This window comes from Heterocephalus glaber, unplaced genomic scaffold (genome assembly GCF_053883595.1).
Source record: "Heterocephalus glaber isolate CG9 unplaced genomic scaffold, H.glaber_assembly_v1.0 deba00001610, whole genome shotgun sequence".
In the NCBI taxonomy this organism is placed as follows: Eukaryota; Metazoa; Chordata; class Mammalia; order Rodentia; family Bathyergidae; genus Heterocephalus; species Heterocephalus glaber.
The window spans coordinates 3,040,533-3,062,857 of NW_028258381.1; the positions used below are offsets into that span (position 1 = coordinate 3,040,533).

A 22,325-nucleotide genomic window follows, 5' to 3' on the forward strand; every position below is an offset into this window, starting at 1 on the left:
GTGTCACTAAAATGACGAAAAGCTTAAGATATCAAGAGAGAGGATACAGAGAAAATAGCAAAATTGTTGGACTGTGATAGAATTGTTATAATTCTAGTTTCAGTGATTTTATGAATCTCTAATTTCTTTTATTATTTGTTCACTTTCAAAATTTATGCTAAAAAGTTTTATAATAATAAGAAAGTAATATTTTACAGGTTAAGAATAAAGCCTGACTGAGTGACCAGTAGCCATGATTTTCTATTTTAGTAACCTACTTATGTTGTCATACTGATTGTTTTACTTTGTAGTCATAAATTTTTATTTTCCTATTTATCTATCCATCTATCTATTACCACCTATGTACGTATCTATAAAAGTATTTGGTCCCTAATATAGATAAAAATAATGCTGCAGAGTTGACTTTCTAATATGTTTTCTCCATATTTTCAATGCATATACATTTTAATGACTCTGGAAACAAATTATTGTTTGAAGGAATTACAAAATTATTTGATATAGTTTTATTGGGACCACTATTTGTTTTCCCACAGTCATCTTTTTTTACTCTCTGTTTTTTGAATAACAACTGAATGCTAAGCTGAATTTTCATGCTATATTATGTTTAACCCCTGGCAAATTGATGAATTCTGAGCAGATGTTTTAATTAGATGTTTTTAATGCATAAAGAAGTCTAAGGGAGTCCAGTGAACATTTCTACTATGCTTATTTAACAAATGCAAGTAGATTTGTGATAATTAGTATATACAATGCAAAACATTTAATTTGAACATTAGGGTGGCTTTCAACTGCAAACTACTTAATTTTTTCTTACATTTTTCCTTTTCAAACATTTTCCTTCACACATCAAATTAAACACAATTCTTTAATATTTTGGAGGAGAGGACACCTGGTCAGAGAGAGAGACAGTTTTAAAACTTTTGAAGTTTTGTACATTTTTTCACACCTTTGAAAACTATGAGTGAATATATAGTATATTATATAACATAGGAAATATATTCAAACAAATAATTTAAAATAATGTTTATTATTTCCTGATCACAAAAGTAGTGAAGTAGACATCTGACTTTCTTGAATTTAACATTCTTTGATTTTCTTTCTTTCTTTCTTTCTTTTTTTTTTTGGTACCAGGGATCAAATTCAGGACCTTGCGCATGTGAGGCAGGCGCTGTGCCACTGAGCTAAATCTCGGGCTAAGAGTCTTTGATTTTTATAAATTGCAAGCTATTCCAAAATTTCAAGACCTGTTGCAACATAAAATATTTCTGAGACTTAAGTTTGAATCATGAGTTGTAAGGCTGATGTGTAAACTAGGTCATTTAATATAGTTTCTCCTTGTGAACTTAGTTATTTTCTCATATGCAGTAATTTACAGAAGAAAATGTTTAAATCTTTAAATTTTGTTTGTAATAAGATGATATTAAGTGATAAGTGAAATTTAAAAAGGGAAAGACTGTATTGATAGGCATAGAAACATGCTATTGCTCACATTAAAACAATTCAAAAGATAGTCAAAAGCTTGTTTCATGCTTTGAAATTGTCTAGAACTTCTAGAATTCACTAACTTGAAAGTCTTTGCTCTTTTCTTCCTATAAATTGAATGCCTCCAAGGTTTAATCTTTAACTATGCATTGGTTCTTGAGTCAAATTAGATTATCTTTGTAATTGTCAGGAAGTATCCACCTATTTTTGGTTTTTGAAAAGTTTTGAGCATAGTGAGTTTTAAATTTTTAAATTTAAATTCTAGTATATGTTGAACTAAGAAAATACTTTTCAATAGATCTATTAATATTATATTCTAATAGATTTCCTCATAGTAATACCGTTGATGTTTCTAGGATTAACTCTTTGATTTTGTGAAGGCTCTTAGGCTTAACATAATGCATGATTTGCTAGTGTTTGTTTTAAATTTTTACCTCTTTATCAATAAAGGAAAGTAGTTTAACACTTGTTTTATAGTATTGCCCTTTTGGGTTTTGTTAATATTCTCATGAAATAAATGAATAATTTTCATTAATTTTTAAATTTATGGAGTTATTTATAAGCTATGCTTTCATTCAAAAAAGCTCACATTAAACTATCTGACTTTAAAGCTATTCATAGTAATAGTATTTGACCTTCTCATTAGTTTACTTCATACCCATTTGCTTCATCTGATTTTTAGATCTAAAATTATTTTTTCATAAACCTGTTTTATCAAAATTTGTAAGTTGGTTGTGATAATAATGTGATGATGATGATGATTTGATCCTATTGAAATAATAGTAGTTGTTCTAAGTGGTTTGTATATTACTTAATTTATTTAACATTGTTCCAAGTGCCTTCTATGCCTGAAATCAGCACCATACTTCCAGTCCTGATATAGTGAAAATTATTCTTACAGAAAAAATGCCTAACTAAAGAGTATTTTAGTGACAAGATTCTGAAATTTTGACTCAAAAACCCTGATTATGTTTCTGTTTACATTTACCTTAACATATGTACATACAGGTCATATGTATCATATAACATATGTAGATGTATGTATATATCCATATATACATAGAGAGAGAGATTATATGTGTTTTTGGTATTTTTTAAACAAAAGTTGTTATTTGGGATTGCAGACAATAAATCAAATTATATTGGAAATACTAATAGTTTTCTGCCACCTTTTTGTCTTTAATTAAATTAATAAATTTGGATTATTTGTTATTGCAACAGATACATTGCTTTTCTGTTGCCTAAAACTTTCTTGTTTTTCAAAAGGTCTTTAAAAATGATAGAGTGCTTCAGAATATATTAAAAAAAGAAAATCAAGTGACCATGTCTTAGTAAAGAAACCAAGAAGAAAATTACAAAGAAATAGTTAAATGAGATTACACACAAACTTGAATCACCCAAGTGTGCAGAAATAAAGTAGAAGTTACAATACTATTTCAGAGAACATGAAATCAAAACCAAATAAATTAAAAAGAAAATTAACAGAATAAAATATTCATCTTATAAAAATCTAATCTTCAATCATCAAATATTTACATAAAGTAAAAATACAATGAATATCAGGAAAGTTTTCATAAATAATTTATCAAGCAAAATCACATAATCTATCAACCCTCCTATAGTTCCAAATGCCATGTGGTGCTCTATTATCAAATGAGCCCTTTCCATCTTTGTTAGTTTTCCAAAAGATCTATTCTGATTCACAATAACCTCGAACTCAGATGGATCATATTTATTGAAATCGCAGCTTCATTACCCTACACGTTTATAATTCTTACATTTTATTTGTTGCCCATTTGTCTCAACCTGTTTTCTTCTCATTTCTTCATATAAAATCAGGCCTTCTTTCAATTTATGAAGCATAGAAATTCAAACTCAGTGACAGTTCTTTTAGTTTCTGTGATACTTTTTCTGGGTGTTAAGGTTATTCAAATGCACTGGATAATGTTGCAAGTGCACCCTCTCTGAGCAAGTAGAATGTATCCAGACTCTGATCACAAACAGACAGGTCCATAAACGGTTCTTAGCCTCACTCACCATCTTCTCGGTCTCTGGTATGATCCCCACTGAATATTTTGAAGTTCCGAATATTTTGATGGGCAAAGCTCCTAGACTCAGCTCCCCCCACTGACACTTCTACTCAAGCTATGCTGAACAGACAGAATAATGATGCTCAGAATCGATCATCATTTGTCACTGAGAAAAATCTTCCTGTTCACCACTAATCCTTATGTTTTCCCCATGAAGAGGTTTCAAGGTCACCTCAGATGTGATGCTTTGCTGGCTGTATCTTTTTGATACCGTCCCGATGTGTTATAAGAGTACTAGAAGGGGATTACAGGAAAAGTTTTGTTGAGAGACAAAAATGAGGTAGACATAGGATGAGTTAGTAGGGCCTTTGTTAGATGTACTTAGGTTTCTGAACTTCATCCAAAGCCAAAGGTGAGTTATTTTCATAGGATTTCAACAAGAACTCATGTGATTTACATTTTTATAAAAAGTCAGTATGTGATGCTTAGCGAATGGAATTATGAGGTTGAAGCCAAAACAGAAAGAACAATTAGGAAGCTGAAGTCCTGATCAAGAAATACTAGTAGATTGGACTAGGCTGGTAATTGTGCACATGAATAGATGAGAATGGGGAATATTTTTGATAACACTGACAGGAGATAATTTTTTGGATGGTCTGGTGATTGGAGAGAAAGGGGTCAAGGCTGACTCCCGGGTGTCTCTCATATACAGCAGGCTGCACAGACGTGCCATTTATTGGTTTGGAGTACAGTGGCAGAGAATTCAGGGCATAGAAAGAGAACTCAGTGTTCAGTTTAGGCATATGGAATTTGGTATTTCTGGAGACCTCCACATGAATATATTAAGTAGTTATATTTATTTCTGGAGTAAAGAAAAAAAATGGGCCAATGAAACAATAGCAAGTAACTGTACCCTGGGTCATAGAAATGGCTGATATTCATTAGAAGAGAATATGGAAATTTCAAAGGGGAGGTCAGTATCAAAGTAGAGGGGTGGCTGTAAAACAAACTAAGGAGAAATGGCCAAATGGGGAGAGAAACCTGGGAAGTTCATGCCACACTGACCTGGGAGACAGTGTTCTAAGAAAACAGGACTGGTTACTAGTGTGAAGTATCACCAAGCTGCCAAGTAAGGCCGATACTGAACAAGTCCTTTGGGCTTGGTGATTGGAAAGTCTGGAGAGAAGGAAAGAAAACTGTGACAGTTGGGTCTTCTCTCCGAATCTTTGTATCAGTTCTTATAACTACATGTGCAAAACATTTTATCTCAATTTTAAATCCTGCCAAATTTAATTTCTGAGTGTTTTCTTGGCATTCATATTCTGTATTGTGTATTGAACTGGATGAAAAGGGAAAGTGAAAAAATTCAATCATCTAGTTCAGTTACAGTCCTCAAATTAATTCTCAACTCACACTTGAAATAAATTTTATTGAACAATGACTGTGTGCCAAGAACCCTGTTGGATACATGAGACAGAGACAAATAACCTGCAAAGCCTCAAAAAATAAAATAAGCTACCACTCCCTGCTTTGATGCATCTATCAGTCACTTGGAGAAGCCACTGAGCAGCCCCCGAGGGGCTCTGGGTCCTTTGAGATGAACTCACTGACAAAAGAGTGGAGGCCAAAAGGCCCTAGGAAATGGAAACTGTGAAAGGTTTTTTTTTTCTTCTCTTGTCCCGTTTTCAGTCCTGATTGAATTCTACTGTCGCTCCTGTCAGAATGGAATCAAGTTGATGATACAGTTTGTGGTCCACTTGTTTTCTGTTTGACACTGGCTTTCAATGATTCTTCATCCCCAACGCTGTCCAGATTTGTTCCACTCTGTAACAGGTATTGCTATGAACTGCCTTTTCTGAAGCACAAAACAACAAAACCAAAAAAGCAATAATAGCAAAAACAAAATCTTTGCTTTTATTTAGGTTAAGAGGGTTGTAAAGAATTATTAGAAGGCTGTCTTGACATTTCTGGCTTACAAAACACACATGTGCCCATGTATGTGTGTGTGTGTGTATGTGTGTGTATTCTTCTGGTTCATTTCAAGTGCAGGACTAATCTGATTCTAGAGCAATGCTGTGCAGCACAAAATGTGAGGACATCAGGTCTAGATTAGTTTCAAATGCTACTTCTGTCCCTTGTTCTCGGGTAAGTGCTGCCATCAAAAAGTATGTATCACAAAATCCCCCGGAGATCTGGGAACGTGTGTGTCTGTGAATTCCCATGGATTTGAAGGGCAGGAGGTGAGAGTGAGGAAGAAGTAAGGTGGTCTCTGACTTCTCTGTCAACGAGGTACAAGTTGCTTGAAAGGAAGAGCCCCTCCAGGCCATCACTACACATCTGTAAACAGCAGGCAGATCCAATTGTGGCCCACAGGTTGTAGGTGGCCCTGGACAGCTAGTAATGTTGACGCATAAGATCATGAGCATTTATGTAATTTGGTTCATTTATGTGAACTATTATGTAATTTTCACGACTTAGTTGCATAGTACTCATGCGTGGACTCTACAGGAGACACAGGAACACTGTGCTGAGGAGCGCACGGCACGGCCCCAGCTCCATCTCCCAGCACACCCAGAAAGTCAGTGGAAACTAAGGCATTTCAGACCTCACATATGCTGTGTACTTAGGCAAATAAAACGCAGCAATTAATGCTATAAATATGTCAGTTTACCTACATGTGTACTTGTCCATGAAGATAAACATGTATTGTTGTTAAGCAGACATGTCAGCTGTCTTAATTAAATTATATGTGGCCCAAGACAATCCCTTCTCACTCACTGGGGCCCAGACAAGCCAATAGGTTGGATGGCCATAGTACGTGGAACATGGTATGAGATTATCATTTCAGAAACTGGATCAGGGTTTTATCCTGTGCTGGGGAGGGAAGGGAGAATATATATTCACATATGTATACACATATATGACAATTCTGATGAGTGAGTGTTACTATGGCAATTTGCACTGTCTTCTCTGCAGAGAAACATTTAGGATATTAGTACTTCAGTAAGTCCAAAGAGAATGTCAGCTCAAGTGTATGCTACAGTAAAAAGGAAAGTGTCCCATAAAAAACAAAATTTTCAGATGGTGAATATTACTTGTGTTAAGTGACAACTTTAATGAACTTTGAACCTCAAAATAAATGCATTATATGTTATTCTTCTCTAGCCCCATAATTGGAATAATTATATTCATTATATTTCTGGATACAAATGAGACTGTTGGATGTGATGAATACAATCCGGGTTAGAATATTCTAGTAATGACCTAACTGCTCTCCTTTTCTCCAACCCCACCCATCTCCATTTATTAATCTGTGTACCATCACCAGCTTTATCTCCTGTGATCACCTGCAATCCTCTTTCCAAAACTTTCATGATTTCTCTATAAATGTGTACAGGCCAGCTTTGTACATTATTCTGTGCTCTTTTCTCTCGGAGTTGCCCTCATTTCTCCTTGGCACCCTTGGCAAATTATCCAAAACCCATCATGTTTTCCCTCTTTATTATAACCAGGAAGAATTCCACCCTTTCCTGCTATCTTCAGCTCCCAGTTTTTATTACTTATATCATCAATTGCTTCTTAAACACTAGTGACAATTTAGCCACTAAACTATATAATCTTGAAGTGTTGCTTAACTTCTTTGGGTTTCATATCCCTTATCTATAAAATAAAAGAAATTAGATTAGAGTCAAATTAATTTGTGGGCCATATGGTCTTGAGTATTTAGCTGTGCTGTTAACAGATGTAGACAGTACTTTTATGAATGAAGGTGGATATTCCATAAAATTTTATTTAGAAAAATAGGCATCAAGCCAGATTTATTCTATGAGCCATAGTTATCCAGCCATTAGAGTGTACTATAATCTGAGTTTCTTTCTAGTTCTGTGAGTTTATGAGAAACTTAAAAAGCCATTTCTATTCCCTAACATTAATGGGCTAAAGTTTCATCTAAAGTATCTCTTCAAAAGTTATTACCCTAGTTAATTAGGAGTGATTTATCCTGTGAGCCATATTTAACCAAACTAGAGTATACTGTATTCTTGAGTTGCCTGCCATTGCTATAGTTTTATAAAAGAAATGTAAAAATTAATATCTCTTTCTAGCATCAAAGAGTTGAAGTTTTCTTTGAACCTTTCCAAACATATTAACTGTTATCACTAGTAAACTGTTATCAGTAGTGATGGGTAGGTTTGGTCTTTGCTTCTTCTTTTCCCAATACATGTCATATGATTGTACACATTTTAACACACGTTCCATCGAGATGTAAAATGCCAAGGGATGGTTCTTTCAGTTATACAGCAGATCATTCTGGCCAGATCATAAAATGGGTGTAGCCTTTCATCAATTTCCTCCACATTTCTTTATATGCAAAATAACAGATGGTATTATATGTGTTAGCTTTGTACTTCCTGATATATTAGGGTATGGCAGGATATGGAATATTGTAGGAACTCTAGAGTGTTTGTTACCTGAGTAACTAATATTGAGTGTTACATATTTGTGACGTTTTCATACAAAAATATGTTTCAGAAATCTCCATGTGATTCCTAAGTCTATGATAAAACTTGTAACTTCTTGGAAAAACATAACAATAATAGTGCTTGATCTTAATGAACCCTGGCTTGATTTATATATTGCTTAAGTGCAAAATGAAGTAGGAGAAGGGCAGAGAACGTGCACATTTCATTTTTCTTTGTCATGAGGTCTATTTTTATTCATCTTAGGTCTCAGATTAATTAGCTCTTTCTGATAGCTCCTTACCATATTCAACAGTGCCACACTCACAAGGAGTCAACATTTTTAAAAAAATGAAGTTCCTAAACATCTCTGGAAGAATATTCAGAAGGAAATAAGAGCTTGTATGTCTTTGCCTCATTCTTACCGTAGTTATTTGTCAAATCCTTATGTGAAGGGGTGGAGAATGTCTGCAGTCTCACCTCTAAAAGCAAAATCTTATATCCTGAATACTTAAGTCATTGCTATTGACTTGAAGCCCATCTGGTGATTTTTTTCATGCCTGTATCCTGTCCTTCATTTCCTTAGTAAGAAGGGTTGGGATTTATATCAGTCTCCCTGATATATTTGTTCCCTATTTACTCCAAAATTTCCTGTTCAAATAGGTGTTACTTTATAACATTTTTATGTATCCACAATTTCAAAACCTTATTTTTTAATCTGTGTGGGTCTCTGTTTAATAATACTCTATTGGTCTGCCTAGAAAACAAATTTGAATTCCTGTTTTCAGCATATTGGACGTGTATTAGGATCTCCAAAATAGCAAATCCTCGGAAGCTTTGCAAAATTGTTTTGTCTTGGTGATTCTGATACCCACTTACCATCAAAATAAAATAGAGCTTTTTTTCTTATTCTTCTAACTCTAACTTCTTTGTTTTTTGAAGAAAGGCTTTTTTATTGAAAATACAGTGAATGTTTAAGTTTTTAAACTTTTGTTACACCAAAAGGCATATTGTCATTAATCCCCTGAAAACACTCCTCTCTGCTCTAAATGCACATGTCCCTTCATTCCTGCCACCCTCCAAAGCACCTCTGAAAGTCCTCCTTCATGAGTGTCTTTAGTTTAAATGAAATTCATGTCCTGAATCTATTGAAAATGTTTACCTTGCATGGTCATTTTAACTTTGGGAAAGAGCCAGAAGTCACACTGTGCCATCCAGTAAGTTGAATGAGGAAAAAAAAAGATGAATGAGAAATTCTTATATGAATGTGATGCTTGCATTAAGGGTTCTAATTCATAAGCAAATGTTATTTTGATATGTAAGTTATGGAATAGTCTTATCGCAAAAGGGTTTCTCTTTCACTACACAGAATGGCTTTTTCAGAATTTCTTTTATCAATCAACCCTCCTTACATGTCGTACCTGTCAGTAATCCTGAGATACTATGTATTGTAAGGTTCATGTGCAGTACCACTGTCAGTAGAGAGAACCCAAGATGAAGCAATTCTGTGATTGCAGTCTCAGGCAATGATAAAGCAACCCTATCATCAGGAGCATATTTCTTTGTAATAGAAACTGCCTCTCAAGTAATGCACATTTGATGGACCTACGCATTCAACCTTGAAATCCTGGAGTAGACTTTGACTCTTCCCTTTCTGTCCTGTATACAGTATCCAACATATCCCACCACTTTTACCTCAAGTTGCTCTCTAATTGTCACTCCTATTCATCCCCACTGTCCGTGTACTTAATTGACAGGTTCAAAAGTATCTATTTATAGTTAACTATTTGATATCCACTATCCCTAAGTTGGGATACATCTGTTAAAGAATGAAAGCTAGTTGCGCTAAGGTCTTCTACTCCTATCCAGACTGTCATTATTTTTTGGTAGAAGTACATCATTCATCTTTTGCTTCTATGTGCCCCACATGGAGCCTGCCCCACACGAACACCGGAGTTCTTTCTGAGAGTTAATCTGGATCACAAAGTCATCAACATTGTGACTGTCATGCTTGGTGGCCACCCATGCTGTTTACAGCTGGAGTCACCCTGGCATTTCTAACTTGATTCCTAATTTCATTTCTGCCACTCCAACGGCTGTACCATGCAGGGTTGAGGCTGTGCTTAGAACAGATGGAGTTTTCAGGGCTCTCCTGTGACTTTGCACTTGCGTATTTTGCTTCAAGTTCTGCATACCTGTTTCAACCTGAAAAATTTCACTCAACTATGACTGAATCATCCTTGTCATCAGGATTGAATGTCCTCATCTGTAACCTGTAGACATTTACAGATCATTCATTTGTGAGACAGCACCCACCACTCTAATTGTTCATATTCTTGGTTGTTTTCCATTTCCCAGCATTGCTCCATTATCTCAGCGGCTTCCTGAAGGCAAAAGTTCGGTCTTCTTTGGAGTAAACAGTAGTTTGTTGAATAAAGGTAGAAATAATTGGGTAAAGTACATAAAAAATTCTGAGTTCCCTTTAAAAAGGCGTTTATGGTGATACAACTATTATTTAAATAAGATTATGTCTTCATATTTCTTATTTATCGTGTTTCCTGTTACCACAACTGGGTACATGGACTTCAATGGCAAAAGCTGCTAAACCTAAGGAGGACAAACAGTTATTTAAAATCTTCTCCAAAGTAGTTATTCAGTTCTGATAATTTTACAACCCAGACATAGCTTAAAAAAGGACTTTTAAAAGTTTGTTTAACACATTTATCTAAGAATATTTCTTTCAAAGAAATGTGTATATTCATAAGAATGAAATATTTTATATCATTCTTTATAGGTTTTAATAGCTAATTCTACAGAACTGTCATATTTGGTTGACTGGCTGATTGATTGATGGGGACAGGGTTGCTTTGAACTCATGGCCATCCTCCTGCCTCAACCTCTTGAGTGATGGGGTTACAGGTCTATACTATCATGCTCAGCTTTTCCTCATAGACTTCATGGGAGAGTCTAGACTTTTCATATTATACAAAGAAATATTTCTAAAAGTACTTAAAAGTGAAGGTTGGGATGAGAACAGAAGGTAGAACAGAAGGAAGTGTGGTCCTGGGCTCTAAGTGAGATGTACCCACAGTTCAGGGTAGGGGTTAGGTGCTCAGCAGCACACACTGGATGTGGTCCATGGGCTAACAGCTACCTAGATTTTTTAAAACCAGTATTTTTCCAAATATTACTGATTTATGAGAGGAAGGAAGTATAAATAAATCCTAAGTAACTGAAACAATTTAATAAGGTTGAAAAACTCAAAAGAATAGTGTAAAGTTCCAATTAATTGAATTTCCTTTAGGCAATAAAAGTCAGTCAGGGCCTCCCAAGGTCATGAATCTACTATACAACCTGGTTATGGAAACAGTCCCTACAGAGTAAGGTTCTAGTCTACCTGAACAATTATTTATAAATGATCTTTAAAATGAAGAGGTATACATAAAAGGAAATAAGTGTAAATAGATGTGTTGACAGCAAATATGAATTTAATGAAAATCCTTATGTGCTCAAAACAATCAGAGAACATTTGTGAAATTATGCACATATTTATAGTATTTTCAGCTGTTAGCAAAATAACCCTAAGTTCAGTAACACAGTTCAGGAAAATACATATATTAGAAAAAATATCTTTGGAAATCAAGAAGAGATACATTTCTCCCAATGAATGAATAATGTAAATAATCTTGCTTTGGGTGAGTTAACCTTGTTTGAATTAAGGTTTTAACCACATGGACTCACTGCACTAGGAATGGAAATCACCTGGGACAAAGTGTTTCCCCATTCAGTTCCATGGGATGTTTACTTACCATCTCAGGAGCTGGGTAAAGATGATAGAAAAGAGAAAAGATATTGGAAGGCCACAGTGCAAATGTGAAATTGTGTGATAAATGAGTCTTGCTTGTTGTTGAATTCCAAGGCTGTGACATAGCTGAACTGAATAGCTTCTGCAGTGATACAGTATTTTTTCTGATATTTTCTTTCCACTTGAGTTTTCTGTAAGGGTTAATAGACTTCATTTAAAATTTTCTTTCAGAATCATCTCAGTCTTCAAAACCACTCTATTCAGTGACCTTACTTTCCTTTCCCTGATATACTTATAGTTGATGACTTAATTGTTTTAAAAAATCTATTTGGAGATTTACAATAATCTGAATATCTGTAATCTCCCTACACTTGAAAATAACTCATGTTTTAAATGAGTATATCAAAGTTATAATGAAAAGGCTTCTTAAGAAATTTCCAAAACTCCAAAAAGTTGGGCGATTTGTAAGATAAGAATTATTGCTGCTCTTTATGTCATTAAAATATTGTTTGGATAATCATAACAAAATATATAGGAACACAGTGAAAAATATCAGCAAGTGAGCAAGAGTAAAAGTTCTAATTCATATTTTTGAAAAATCTCCAAGGTAAGGAAATTTATTTCACTTTTAATGTATTTAGCAATGCTGGAATAAGAAAAGTTATGCAAGTACATCATGAAATGCCTCTTACTCTTCTGAGGAAATTTAGTTTCCTCAGAGTTCTCTGGCTGTGCACTGGTAATGGAATTCTGTGGTGACGTTATGTCGTCAGATCCTATCCCCATGTGGATCTTCATCTGCCCAAAGCTGGCTCACTATTTCTGAGCAGTGGTACAGTGTCTCAAAGAGATTGCTAATAAATGCAGTGCTCATTCCATGGTACATTTCTCTTGTATTTTTTGTATGAAGTGCTTTGTCCTTCCTGCCCCACTCAATGCTACTTCTCCGGCCAGTCTTTACTTTTTGAGACAGTGTCTCACTAAGTCACTGAGTTGCTCAGGCTGGTCTTTAACTTGTGGCCTCCTTCTCAGCTTCCCAAGTGCTGGGGTGATAGGTGTGTGCCTCCGTGCCCTTCTTGATTGAGAGCTGGTTCTTAGAATCCTTCATAGTAGCTTAGCAGGACAGTCTACAACTTCTCACTCTACCTATTGGGATTTCAGATAGGGGGTCTTTGTCCAGCTTGTATAATCTCATGGTTGAATGAAACTTAGTCTTTGATTTAATCTTGGATTTTATATAAACAGGTAACACAATGGTGAGTCAGGCCACCTAAAGTTTGAGTAATTAAGTCTTTCTGAAATTTTATAATAGCTATTATAAATGAAAAAAATGAGTGATTGAAGATTTCAAGTGTGAGCTACTACTGTGAAGCAGGGAACAGACTTTGACCATGTGGGGGCTCTTATGATTGGTAAATTTTATAAATGGTGATGAGTTTTTTTTAAAAAGATGCAAATGCAATTATAAAAGTACAAATTATTTTTGAAAATTGAACCAATCTTAACTTACACATTAAAATGACAGAATGTTCAGAACACTGTACTCTGTTTTACAGAAGACAAAAAAAAAAATGCCAATCAGTGCAATTACCACTCCTAACACATCTAGTGAGAGAAAGCAAAGTTGTTCTTCAGGGGTTTCCTATTCCCCCCATACCTTTGCTGTCCCTCACTGTCAGGATACAGGCTCGAAGTACAGTATGAATATCCAGATAACACGACCACAAACCTGCCATCTTAGCCAACACCTTTCTCCTATAATACTATTGTTCCATTCTGTACCCCATTAAAACAGCCTTCTACAAAGTGTCATGTTGGAAAATATTTTGGCAACAAATTTAAATCTCACTTAGGAATGTTTGTACTGTAATGGCATGGCTTATATAAAGGAGCTGGGATGGTGGGATTTGGGGTTACTGGGGCAGGTTCATGGGGAGATATGTAGCCGGCTTAATCATATTCTTACAGCCCATCAAATTACATGGAAGTGGTACTTAATGTGATTTCTCCCTTCAAAATTGTTGTCCAGCTGACAGCTGTATATTTACAAGGATGAAGTGATATTATATGTTAGGAAGAACATGAGATTTGGATATCAATTATTTTCCACTATATGATCTGACACAAGTGTCTATTATATCAATAAATATATGTGAACTGGATTTAGTTAACAGAAAAGAATAAAATATTATAGGTTCAGGTTTTTATGGAACATTCTATGCCATACTGAAAATTAATCAATACTGAAATATTCTATTCTATTTCCATACATACGTTTGCACAGAAATTAGACATATTGCTACTTTATAAAATAATATGCATATATGAATTTTTTAAAAATCCCTCAGCCAAGAATTTAGCTCAGTGGTTTTGCTGCCTGCTGCACAAGCACAAGGACCTGAGTTCAATCCCCGGTACCAAAAAAATAAAAAAATAAAATAAAATAAAATCCCTCAACCATAACAATTATATATATTCCCATTACAATTTTTACCATTTGTCTTGGAAATTTTTAGCTTATTTCATCCATAATAAAGTTTCAGAGGGCTGGATGTAAAGAGGGGATGTTTCTTTAAGTACTTTAAAATTTTTATACTCTGTTTGCCTTAAGACCTCTATCTTTGAGTTTGATTTCATACTATTTAGACACAAATAAGTTTATTCTGTGCACATGGATAAGGTTATCGTGAAAAAGAAAACTGTACAAGCACATTTCTTAGGGCAATGAGGATACTTTCACTATATAAGAAGGTGAAGCAAAAGAAAAACTAAAAGGATATAGGAATGACAACTGCATGTTCTCATGATGCAAGTCACACATTGGAACTATATTATTCTTTTTATTTGTAGGTGGGGTACACTGAGAGGAGCAAAAGGAAGAAAAGAAAAATTTTGGGTATGTAATTCATTTTAATTGACTTCTTATTGGGAGGTGCAGAATTGCCTGCTCCTCTGTTGGCTGTTTTGTTTTAGTCACATCTTTAGTCACTATATTATTCACAACACCAGTGTTTTCTCCAACACAAAACTCAGTATAAGTATTTTTTTATAGTAAAAGTTCTATTCTTGTCATTTTATTTCAAATCATAAAATAATTTTTTTTTCAGATTATCAACAGGACAACTTTTTGTTCCGTTATTATTTCTATTATAGTAATGTTTAGACCACCATATATATATATATATATATATATATATATATATGTCAATGAACTGTATGCCTTTGTTATTTTATATACAGTAATTATATGACTCTATGTATATTACTTCAGGTATTCAGTTAATTATAGTGAATGCGATCAATTGTCCTATCTTTACATACTTTTTTTTGCAAAAGTAGTATAAAGTCTAAATGATAATATTTGCAATAGAATATAAATATACATATATATTATATGAGTGCAGTGCATATTACAACTTATAAAACAATAGGCATTATGATTCATACTCATCAGAATGACTTGGTAGATTTTTTTCATAGGGTACTTTCAAACATCAATCTTCCAAATATATTTGGTTGATATTTAAAGATATTACATATTTAAGTGGAAGAATTTGTCTTTACATTTAAAGTGAAGTTTAAGAATATTTTTCTCATCAAAACAAAACTTTCAGTAGATAACAGTTAACATTAATATCCAATACTCAAACTCTAGGAGAGGATATGCTGTTTGAATACCTACAATTGATTTTCCACATGGGTTTTTTCTTAAATGAATTTGAAGAATATTTAATCTCAGCAATGTAACATTTAGAAACTAAAACAACTTCTTTGAATAATGTATTTAACAACAGCTCTCAGCACGTGGTACTGGATAGCAATTTTTTGAGTTGAATACAAGTAAGTGTACAGGATAAAATATTTCATAATTTGCTCATGGTTCACCTGATCATTTTCAACCCAAAGCCCCTGGCATGGTGTAGTATGCATATTTACACATGATATGCAAGTGTTCCTATTCACATACTCTCATGAATTCACTACATACCTGCACACTATCCTTTTAAGTTACTTTTGTTGAAGTTACCTATCAATTCTGAATGTACTAATTATCAAAATATTTTTAAAGTAAACATTATTTCATAGGGCAGGGGAAGGATTTCTTTCTGCAATTATTTTTGAGGATAAATCATTGAATGTAACTACCAGGAATACAAGAAGCAGACTGACATTTATATTTTATTAAGTCACATATTTTAGTTGGCTTCTTTCTCCATGAAAGAAAGATGTACACTCACCTTGGATTAAGACTGTATGTTCCTATTTGCTGGAGTATCCAAGGGCAAAGTATAGGTGGATATATAGTTGGAATATAAACACTATTCATAGACTTAGTGGATAAATAACTTCATGTATTCAGAAAAACTCAATGCATTAAAATAGTTTTTTATTTCATATAAGACTTAGTGGTCATTTCTTTAAAATATGAAATTTTTCAGTACTATTGAAATTTTTTTTTTTTTTTTTTTTTGGTACCAGGGATTGAACTCAGGTCCTTGCTCTTGCTTGCTTAGCAGGCGGTGAAACCACTGAGCTAAATCTCCTGCCCTATGAAATGTTTTGTAAAGAATTGTGAAGGGTCTGAAATGTTATCCCACACACGTGTACACACACACACACACACATACACACACTCACACACACACAGCATATGGGTCAGAAGCAAAGGATCCTTAATTGATACCCAAGCCAGAACAGCTGGAGTAACACTGTAGCAATGCAGCATGGGTCCTCCATGCCTTCCTCTTGTGGGTGATGTGATTAGACCAATGGAGATGTTGTGCTGAGGTGGCAGTGTATGTATGTGCCATGGCTGAGAAGCAGAAAACAGTGGATTTTCTCCAGTTATATGCAAAAGAAAGAGGGTATATTCCTCCTTTCCCAAAGTGAAAGAGAAAACTTTCATTTCATTAACATGAGGTGAAAAAGATATTGTATTGTCAACACTAGCTCTCAGAAATAGAAACTTTTCCAGGGTTAAACTCCAGATAATGTATCCAAATACTGGGTTTTGTTCCGTTTAATATGCAAATACTGAGGGAGAGAATGTTCTAGCACTTCTGGACACTTAGGGCTTAACTTAGGAACTTGTCCTCCTCTAATTCTTAGCCTCTCGGGAAGATAAGTTTAATTATTTCTTCAAATCAGCATACTAGACAAATGGCTATAGATTTAATTCCTATGGTATATAAAGAGTAAATATTTCTAGGAGAAGTGAAAACAAACATTTCTTTATTGTGTGCCTTTTTGTTTGTCAAGAGCACTAAGAAACATGGGTAAGTTTTATTTTCCCACAGTTACATGGACGTATTTGAAAATATTTATTAGACATATGCTTTTTTTATATAACGCAAATAACTGAATGGGTTCTATTGCTGAGTAGAGTAATACATAATGGAAAGACATAAATTCCACTAAACAGATAGAAATTTCCTAAATCTATGTTTTAAAAAAAACAAAAGCTGAATCTGGAGATTTTCTAACCTGGGGGCATTTGTCACATCAGAGAATTGGATGTGTAACATTCAGGGAGAAACTCCAGGACAAAGAGAATCCAAATGGGTTGGAATGAAAAGGAACACAAACCCCACAGCTGTCTCTTCCTATGGAATATATTCTGAGTAATAAACAGAGTAGAGCTAAGGAAGAGGGTCAGAAAGAGAAATCTTCTGCAGCACTGCATGGCCTGGGGAAGAGTTCTACCTGAACAGAGCTGGGAACACATACATAATTGGAAGAGCCCTTCAAATATCTGAAACCAGGTGTGGATTAAATTAAACAACAGCTTCTCTCCAGCTCTTGCTTAGCTCAGTTCCTGACTTATTGAGGTGATTAGTCCCTCACTATATCTCTAAAAGAAAGAGGTAACCCCCTTTTTGTGAAAAATAAGCCCAATACCAGTCTCTATAATTATTCTAAAAACACCTGATATACAGTTAAAAGTTCTGAGACAATTGGAGAAGAAAAATGTGACCAATGATCTAGAGAAAAAGCTATTAATAAAATTAGTAAATGCTACTTTAGCTGTAAGCTTTAAAACACTGATTGTAAACTAGATTATGGAACATAAGAATAAAAAGTTGAAAAATTTCAACTAAGGATTTCAATCTATAAGAAAAATTTTTTAAATGAATTCTTGACTTTGTGAATGCCATGTTTTGTGGTGAGTGTTTAATAGAGAGAATTTATGGTGCTAAATAAAATTCAACAAAATAAACCCACATTGTAACACATAAAAGAAAAATTAATGGAACAAAAGGCAAAACTAATCCAGAACAATGTGAAGAGATGGGTAGGACACAATGGAACAGCTGAACATACTTGTAATTCTGTGTAACTCTAGGCCTAGGAAGTCCAGTTTGGGAGGGCGGGGGGAACATGAATGAGACTGAAACAGAATTACCATGTGAATCAGTAATGTCCAAGTTTCCCAAAATTAAAAGATATCTGTTCAGGAAGCTCAATAAATTACAAGCAAGAGACAGAGAGAAAACCAGCAAGGAATTTCATGTTGAAATAGGTGAATGTTTGTCATAGAGAGAAATAATTTTAAACAACCAGATTTAAAAATGATGCATTACCCATCAACCTGATGACTGACAATTGACATTTCTATGTAAAAATAGAAGGCAGAGGACAACAAAATAACAGTATTGTAGTGCTCAATAAAATAATAATATAATATAATAATACTTATCTCAGGCATTAAAAAGTTAATAGAAAAAGTGAATATTGGAAAAAAAGTTCAACTGTTTTTTAAAAGATACAAAAGGCACTTATTTGATAAGCTGAAAAACTCAAATCCAGTGATGATGATGATACACTTGTGTACCTAGAATCTTGTAGCTGGTAATAGTTTTAATTAAAATGAAAACAAAATCATGTCATTTTCAGACAAATAAGTAGTTAAATAAATTCAAAGCATCAAAATGATACTACCTCAAAACTTTCGTTATTTAGCTAAAACATTAAGAAACTTAATAGAGAAAAGAAATGTATTGAAAAAGAAGAAAAGTTCACATCTGTTTTTAAAAACATGGAAAATACTGATTGAATAAGCTGAAAAACTCAAATCTAAGAAAGATTTAATGAAAGAAATAATAAGGATGTGCACATAAATTTATGACAAAGAAATTAGTCATGATATGGTGATGAAATCAGCAAAATAAAGTTGAGTTTTTTGAAATGATTAAATTCTTAGGAAGACAAAAAAAGAAACAGAAAAATCACATTACCACAAGAGATGAAAAAGAGGACACGGTTATACACATAATAGATATTAAATAGGTAATAAGAGGATATGTTAAAAAAGTTATGCCAATATATTTGAAAATTAGATGAAATTGATAAATTTCTTGAAAGAGGATACTTATCAAAACTTACACGAGATAAAAATAAAGAGCCTAGGACCTGGGATTTAGCTTAGTGGTTTCACCGCCTGCTGCACAAGCGCAAAGACCTGAGTTCGATTCCCAGTACCAAAATAAATAAATAAATAAATAAATAAATAAATAAATAATGACCCTAAGCAGTTACGGAAAGATGTGAAAAAACTTGACTCTCTCACAGAAACTCAGGCCCAAAATCCTCATTAGTAAATTTTCTTGAATATTTGGGCACAAATAAAAACAGTATTACATCAAATTCTTTTGGGTTGCAGAAAGTAAGGAAGAATTTCCAACTCATTTTATGAACCATCATAATTTCATTACTAAAATCTGACAAAGACAATTAAAAAGAAAAAAAGAAAATTACAGACCAGTATCTTTTGTGAACACAAAATTCTAAAGGAAGTGTTACAGTTGAGGAGTGTACACTACTGTTCATTATAAAATACCAAATGCTTTTCTTTTATCATTGAAAATATAAAGCATGTACGTTCACTGTTATGACCTCCATCAGCATTTCACAGGTGATTCCAGCTACCACAGTTAAGCAAGGAAAAGAAATCAAAGGAAAGTTTGGTAAAAAATACAACTGACATTACCAACAGGCGAAAATAGAAAATGCAAAAGCAATCTAAAATCGAACTAATAGAAATAAAAAACATTTTCTTGGGCCCGGGATGTAGCTCAGTGGTGCTGTGCCTGCCAGGCAAGTGCAAGGTCCTGAGTTCGAACTCTGGTATCAAAAATAAACAACAACAACAACAACAAAAATCACATTTTCTTGAAACTTTGATTTTAGGTGAATAAACAAAATTTAATTATATTTCTATAAACTGGCAAGAAACAAATGAAAATGAAAATTATAGTAAGTACTGTTTAAAAGGAAGCCAATTACTTAAAAGCTATGAAACATTTCAAAGAAAGTTGTGTAAGTCATCCACAATATAGGAATATACCAAAATCTCATATTAAATCCTTTAAATATATGCAATTTTTGTTTGTCAATTTTATCACAATAAAGTCAAAGAAACTCAATCATTTAAGAGAGCAAAAAGATGTGTAAGAATTTTAGTTTTGAAAGAAATTAAAGAAGAATTGGGCTAGATTAAAGAAGAAAGATACCACATTTATCAAACCTCCATGGTAACATGTTGATTGTCCTCAATTTGATCTGTCGATTCAATGAAATCTTAACTTAAGTCCCATGGTACCTAAGACAACCTCACTGAATATGAATAGATTTGGAAGATTTAGATTTCCAGTTTTTTAAGACTTCATGTAAAGCTACACTAAGTAAGATGATGTTTTATTTACACATGAATAGAGATAACATGCTGATATAATAAATTAAATAATGCACATATAGAAATGTAATAGTCATTTTACAACAAACACTACTGCATTTCAACTGAAAATGCAAGACTTTTTAATAATGTTTGTTTTTAATAAACAGTGCGAGTGCAGAAATTGTCACCAGGGTGAGTCTGAGGGTCCCAGAGGCTGAAATAAGGAACTTATCTCACCTTTTTATAGAATAAGTTTGTAGGTTTACTGACTCCTATTATGAAAAACAGTAATTTTAGAACATGTCAGTAAGAGGGAAGAGAAAGGTTTATTAGACAGAGATTTAGGATGCACTCAAGAGTGAAGTGCCAGTGTTCAGAAAAAGTAAAAGACAGTCTTACAGTTTGGAAATGGAGTGGAAAAGCTTGGGAAAAGGTGCTGCCACCCCAATAGGGTAGTAGTTCTTTTTACAGGCATGAGTTTTTAAAAAATAGGTAATTTAAACATTCACTGGGTTTGGTCAACCTGCTCCTTTATCTTGGGATCAGGCTCCCATTCCTTATTTTTTCAATTAAGTCAATTTATTGACTTTTAATATTCCCCCAAAATTTGAGTGTAATAGGCCTAATATGGAAGGTATCTAAATTTAGCCAAAGGAACACTGATATGTATTGCTTTAGGTAATTTTGGCTAGTTCTTTGAAATTGCAATCATTTGAAAATAATGTTTTTTTAGTTATGATTTCCTTATCTCCTCTTTTAACCATCTTTTATTTTCTTCTATCCTACCTCATTTCCATCTGAGATTTGTATTCCTTATTCTTAACAGGGTGTAGAAGATATTATGGTCCATCTTTGAATAACTTCTTTAGGCTGAGGAAGCTTGTTTATCTTGCCTAACCAAGGACTGAAAGTCTCACCCTGACTGACTTAAAGGAGATACAGGAATATTAGGTTTTGTTGTTCATACAGCCATCAGTTTTTGATAGTCTGAGAGAGAGGACAAGGACATAAAGACATTAGGCCACACACAACAATAATGGAATATGCAACACAAAAGAATTTTAAGGCACAGTATCACAGTCAGGGAAATGAGAACTTTTATTTTACTAGGTTGTTCCAGAAAACCAGGATGCTAGCCAATCATCTAAGCTTATATCACAGTCTGATACATGTAGTGTGTTTTAATTACTTTGTCCATGCTGAAACAAAATACCCAATACCCATCAGTTAAAGAAGGAGAGGTTTATTTTGACTCATACTTTGAAGAGGTTTAAGTCCACAGTTGGTTGGCACCAAGGCAGATGGCATGATAGAGGTGCATGGCAGAGAAGAAACAGTCCATGGCATAGCAGGCAGGAGAGCAGTGAGTTTCCCTTTCTTTTTCTATTCTATTGAGACTATAAAACCTATTGGTGGTGCTACTGATTCCAGGGTAGGTCTTCTGTCTTCAGTAAATCCATTCAGCCCCACCCAGGATGATGCAAATCCAATCAGCGGACTAATCCAGTTATTGTGCCCATGATCTTGTATTGCACATCATGATCCAGTTACTCCAAAAAGTCTCACCTATGAGCACATGAGGGTTTGGGGCACATTTCAGATATAAACCACAACACACAGTTGTCAGGCATATACACACAACATTCTGTTTTGATAATAGTACAGTTTCTACCTTATTGCTTTGGACATAAAAATATATATAATGTTTACTTAAAAAAAAATTTGTTGGGGTGAGACCCAATAATAGTCTGGGGAAAAACTGATGAAACCACCTATCTGCAAAAACTGAAGCAAATTGATGTACAATTGAGGGGAGCTTTATCCAGTAGGTTTTCAGGCCAAAGGACCCCCACTTAGGAGAACATTTATTTTTAAAA

General features: G+C 34.0%; 1 protein-coding gene across 2 annotated transcripts in view; it reads left to right on the forward strand.

The window, feature by feature from the left end:
* Positions 1 to 22,325, forward strand: part of Tinag (tubulointerstitial nephritis antigen) — a 108,109-nt gene that overhangs the window by 56,687 nt on the left and 29,097 nt on the right. For both annotated transcript variants that reach the window (XM_087196001.1, XM_004868825.3), the window contains exon 10: positions 14,625 to 14,670. In XM_087196001.1, the coding sequence (XP_087052127.1) occupies positions 14,625 to 14,670 (46 nt within the window). The remainder of the gene's footprint in view (positions 1 to 14,624; positions 14,671 to 22,325) is intronic.